This window comes from Gymnoscopelus braueri (assembly GCF_963280865.1).
Source record: "Gymnoscopelus braueri genome assembly, chromosome: 13".
In the NCBI taxonomy this organism is placed as follows: Eukaryota; Metazoa; Chordata; class Actinopteri; order Myctophiformes; family Myctophidae; genus Gymnoscopelus; species Gymnoscopelus braueri.
In genome coordinates, this window is record NC_137615.1 from 46,398,201 (window position 1) to 46,404,200 (window position 6,000).

Below are 6,000 nucleotides of genomic sequence, written 5' to 3' on the forward strand. Positions count from 1 at the left end.
TTGGGGCTTGTTTCCATATGTTGTTGAAACCAGTGGTTCTTAAACATTTTCAAGGACCCCCAAATTAATATGTATTTGTCAACATTATATGTATATATATTTTTTTAATAGCAGATGCACACACTCACAATGCGTCGCATCGCTATGCGTTGTGAGTTTGTAGATTGCTATTTTCAAATAGCCGTAGATAGTCGCTTCTTTTGGGATTGTTTTCATAGACCTGATTGCTTATTTTTTTCTGCTAAACCTGGCAACAATGAATGTGCGACGATACACGCTAATAATGTTTTTTATATAAGTGATGGCAACGTGTTTAGACACCACACAGGTCTTCCCAACAATAGCGAAGATTAAAGTCAGGGTGAACATGGCCAAATAATAACTTAAGAGCCAAACTAGCTCTGAGGAAGCACGCTAGCATTTAGGCTAACCCTGTAGCCTGAGGCTAAGTTGGTGTGTTAAAGAAAGGGGCGTTGATTTCCTTCGGGAGGGGAGGGGAGGGTGGGGATTTTGCGAGTGGGGACTTTTGTGCAATGGAAACGCAAGACATTTTGAAGCGGTGCGGTGCGGTTCTGGACTGTACTGGACAGTGTCGTGCTTAAGCTGTGATGGAAAAGCGGCTTTATATAGGGCTATGCACATGTGTCATGTGACACTGGCCAATCACAGTCCTGAATAGACTGTGATTGGCCAATCACGGTGCATTGTACAAATTGTACAAATAAAATTGTACGAAATTGTACAAATATCCAAACCTCACTTATAGGGGCGGTTTCACCGCCCAAAAATACCCCCAAAAATTACTTAAGTACAGTATTGAGTAAATGTACTTAGTTACTTTCCACCACTGGTAGCAGCCCAAACCTCCAGTAATAAAGATTACTGGAGGAGATCATAAAAGAGATCTGATCTGACAACACACACAACACTGTTGCTAGTATGTGTTGTGTGTGTTCTCAGATCAGATCTCATTAAATGCCCATTAAAGGAAATTCAGACCTTTGGCTATAACCTAGCAAGAGTTGCCAGTAGGCTATGTGTTGTGTGTGTTCTCAGATCAGATCTCATTAAATGCCCATTAAAGGAAATTCAGACCTTTGGCTATAACCTAGAAAGAGGCCATCACACCCTGAGTTCAGATGCAAGCCGTATTTTATCCACTCTTTGCCTATCTCCAAAAACGACTTCTCAAGGCTATATTCGCATTCAACCTTCAAGTTCCTTGACCAGATTTCGCCAGGAGAGACTCCGGAAACTTCCGTTCGAGTCAGGATATTTGGCCTTACAACCCAAATATCTCTTTACCAAGGCTTTCACTCACCCTCACGTCAAATGGGTATTTCGGTTGCCATAGTTACCCACTGAATATTGGCACTCCATATATGGGGCTATCCGACATATCTAACTAACCTATCTAAGTCTGACATCACAAACTCCATATTTGGGCGTGGTTGATCTAGAGCTCCATATATGGAGCCGGCAGAGACATCCATTGCTGACATCATGCTAATGTAAAACTCCAAATACGGATACGGCTGACCCATCGTGACATCAGTGAAATCAATGCCACAAGCATCCAGCCAAGCACTATATAAAGGGTGACTGTCAGTGTATTCACTCCACTCTTTGACTTAAGACACTACTTCTCAAGACTATATTCGCCTTCAATCTTTGGGTACCCTGACCGGAGAGACTCCATCACCTTCCCTACGAGTTAGGATATTTGGCCTAACCAGATATCTCTGCGTTATACAGGGATCTTCAGATCCATTCTTAATCATCAGGGTTGAGTTTTAAGATTAAGTTCTTACCGGCCACCACTGCGGCGTGTCATAGACTCGGACATCCAGTTCCCTTTGAGTAATATTTTATATGACAAAAGAGATAAACAAATTCCAACTACAACAAGCTCAATTTAACATACTTGTCACTGATTAACAGTGGCCCTTTTCAATTTAAATACAAAACAAATGATATCAAAATGCCTCGTCTTGGTTCAGTCCAGCAGAAAATGAAGGGTGTTTTCCAAAGGGAAGTGAAAGAGGAACAGTCCAGCAAACACGAAGGCCAGCCATTTCAGGTTGTCGCAACTAGAAATGTGAATCCCGTAGCATTGGAATCTCATATTCATAGTGCGCTTGCCACAGAAAAACTGGATGGCACCTGCTGTTATGTTGCAGAGTATAAAGGTCAGCCTTACCTCTGGGCACGGCTAGACAGAAAGCGTGAAGGAGAGAAGAGGCTCAATGAGTATAAAGAATCTCACGGTGGTTGCTGTAAAGGCTTCACATGGAACTTTGAAAAGGACTTTAAGACAGTGCCGAAGACATGGATTCCCGCTCATGGTGAAGACAAACATCCCAACGGACACCCTTGGCCCGATAAACATGGACACATCCTAGGTTGGGTTCCAGTAGAGAAAGGCAACAAGCTGTACCCCTGGCATTCCTCTGTGGTGAACTATAACGCTGGTGCAGCCATCGTTCTGAGGCCCAGCTCTGAGAACAAAGAAGAGCTGATGGAAATCGCTATGGTTCCACTGGCTGATCTGCTGGGACAGACACTGGAGCTGATTGGAGTCAAGCTCAACAAGAACCCCTATAAATTGGGGACGTCCATCCACCTCCTGGTGGCTCATGGAACTGTGCGTGTGAGAAACCCTCCGCCTCTGGACTTCCAGCAGTTGCATTCCTGGTTCAAGGACAGCCCAGAGGGACGTGTGGAGGGCATTGTGTGGCACTGTCACGATGGCACTATGTTCAAGGTTCATCAACAACACATGAGTCTGAAATGGCCGGATGGGGACACATACCTCGGCAGCAGGCCTGTGGTCATTAACGTTAACAGTGAACAAATACCATATCAGCAGCAAGGCAGCAGCAAGGGCAGAATGGACATGTTGACTGCCTTCTCCAGGCTGAATGGACAGCGTTTCAGTCGGCTGCAGGACATCCAGGTTTGACTAAGAAATGGGTCAATAATGAGACCTGCAAATTTGTTTTCCGGAGGCCATCCAACAGAAAAACTTAAATATAAATACATATAAATAAATAATACAAAATGATAATCAATACAAATAACTCAACTCATACCTTTCTTTTGACCCAGAAATAACTAGAAAACGTCTTTGACCCAAATACAGTCAGATGTTTGGAAGGAAAACTCCATTCGCTTAAAGCCCCCTCCAAGCTGCGCTGTAATGGCTTATGGCTACGGTTTGCAATTTCAAATTTGATATTTGACAAATATAGTCTTGTGTAGCCAGACAAATCAGAGGTCTCCCCCAACTGATAGGTCTGGTGACATCAAAGTTTAAATAATAATAATAATAATTATTATAATTATTATAATGATAATAATGATACTACTACTACTACTACTACTACTACTACTACTACTACTACTACTACTACTACTACTACTACTACTACTACTACTACTAATAATAATAACTAGAAAATGTGCTCCTCGGAGCACAAGTCTCCGCCAGCAGACCCGTGCTATTTTAATAGCACGGGTCGTCTTGGTAGAACGGGTCGTCTTGGTAGAATGCGCGTGGTTTTTGGTGTTCTGCAGGGGCGACTGAAAAATGGCATCTAAAAAATGTTCTTCTTGAAGCAATGTGTCATATGGGAGTCGTCGTAATTGACTGGTTTGTTCAAATGCTTGTCTGTCTTCTTCATCTTCATTGTCTTGAACAGTTTCAGCAGTTGATTGGTGTGTTTGATCTATGTCAGTTTTCTCTAGTGCTACATAATGTATTTGATCAAGGTGGCCAATTGTTACAGTATTAAGACTTCGGCCTTGTTGTGGGATCAATTCAACTCTATAGTCCTCTTCTGTGTTACTGTTGTAGATGAGTATGCTTTCTTAGCTTTGGCCTTCTGCGCCTTTGCTTGACCAATGTTAGGTGTTCTCAGAGGGACACACACACACGCACGGACGGGTGATTTGTACTGGAAGGTACTGTTCCAATCAAGACTGATTGATCCTGTCTTACCTCACTTCAAAAACATAAATGGCTTTTTGAAGTGACACACCTATTTATAGGATTTTATTTCGTCATGCGTCCCTCTAGCCAATCAAAGGCATTGGTGTCAACATATTGACACGTGTCACGTGGAGCTTGACCAATGTTAGCTTGGCTAGGAGGGAGGTGAACACACGGCGGGACGAAGCGAAAACATACACTCCGCCTCCGGCGGAGACAATAATAATAATAATAATAATAATAATAATAATAATAATAATAATAATAATAAGGGCATGGCCGAATCCGCCATTCCTTCACCGGGTAAAACAACACAGCTTTCACCATAATTGCATTAAGGAACGCACACATTGTTACATTTTGTGGGTTTAGTAGTGCAGGTAATTGCAACAACCACCGATCTTCTGAAAAATGATCATAGCCTACTAGGTCATACTAGGACATGACGTATGTGAAGACAGAAGACTGCAAAGACTTTTTAGAGCAGTCCTTCATATTGGGACGGTCTCGGGATTGAATTTCAAAGCAGTGGGCATTGTTTTGCTAGCATTTGCTAGCATTTTCTCCATTCAAATCCTTACATCTATGGGCCTATATCTACACAGTAAATGCATGAAATCTCTGTGCGTGTGGGTTCTCTCTCTCTCTCTCTCTCTCTCTCTCTCTCTCTCTCTCTCTCTCTCTCTCTCTCTCTCTCTCTCTCTCTCTCTCTCTCTCTCTCTCTCTCTCTCTCTCTCTCTCTCTCTCTCTCTCTCTCTCTCTCTCTCTCTCCCTCCCGGTCGATCGACTTCAAAAACAGAACGTATATCACTGGGAATCTGAGCGGCGAGTGATGCTCAGAGTGGGAAGTCGGTCAGATCGACAGTTGTCCAGAACCGCCGTGCGGCAATTGATCTCTGTATATGGAGATCCTTGAATATGTCATATTGATGACATCACGGATCTCCATATATGGGCATAAAATATACACAGACAGACAGAGATATCTCCATATGGGCATTTTGGGACACAGGGTATTGCATAACATAACATGTTTTTTTCCACCTCAGGAACATTGCTAAGCTCAAGTCGATTGTCTCACCCTGAGTTAGAAAGGATTATTCATGCTTTTGTCTCCTCACGCCTGGACTAATACAATTCCCTTTTCACCTGCCTCAAAAATGCTGCAGCCATAATTTTAATAATTTGAATGCATCATGCTGTGTTTTCATTCCTATTGTATGTAAAGCACTTTGTGAGTCCTCTCTGTGAGAAGTGCTATATAAATAAAATGTACTTACTTACTTACATAATCGGAGGGGCATGCATTCCCAAAGGGTATCGTTTCCAACTGGCATTGGCCTAGTTTAGTGTTTCTCAACCATTTTGGGCCAGTGCCCCATATCCAATTTCCAGGTCCCTTACCGGTCCAGTCAGGTTACCAGCCCTGTCACAGGGATGTCAGACAGGCCGTGTGACCGGGCCTGACATCCATGTGACAGGGCTCTGTCCTTGTCAGAGAAAATTTGTTAATATACCCATATCTATTTTATACTTTGGCTATTTGAAAATAGCCGATCTACACAACATGTCGCATCGCAACACATTGTGAGCTTGTCGATCAGCTATTTTCAGGGGAAAATAAATCTTTAAATATTGTGAAACATTTTAAATGATTTTGCAAATGTTTAACAACACAAACCTTCTCTTGTAAGATGGGGGTCCGTGGCCAAATACATCAATTCGAGGGTCCTTGACATGAAAATGCTCGAGAGCCACTTAATTAAACAAAGTACACGCCCTTCAGTATGGTGTATTATAAGTGTAGCCTACAGCAACAGACCATTCCGAATCAATCCAAATGTTTTATTTGACTTTTCAGAGGTTTCTTTTTTATAACAAAACATACTGTTGTGTATCCACGTGCATGATTGTTGACTGTGGCATGACTCATAGACAAGACAAAACATTCTTAAAATAGTGAACCAGTTAAACTGGGGCTTCTGCTGGTGAACAGACTGTGTGAAAGA

The 6,000-nt window shown here is 42.5% G+C and overlaps 1 protein-coding gene across 1 annotated transcript; it reads left to right on the forward strand.

Annotated features, from left to right (window-relative positions):
- Positions 1-1,981: 1,981 nt before the first annotated feature.
- LOC308099645 (RNA ligase 1-like) lies at positions 1,982-2,962 on the forward strand (the record flags this gene model as incomplete). The annotated part of the gene is made up of 1 exon (XM_080448381.1): positions 1,982-2,962. One exon carries the CDS (start codon positions 1,982-1,984, stop codon positions 2,960-2,962), a length of 981 nt encoding a protein of 326 aa, XP_080304507.1.
- Positions 2,963-6,000: the final 3,038 nt, after the last annotated feature.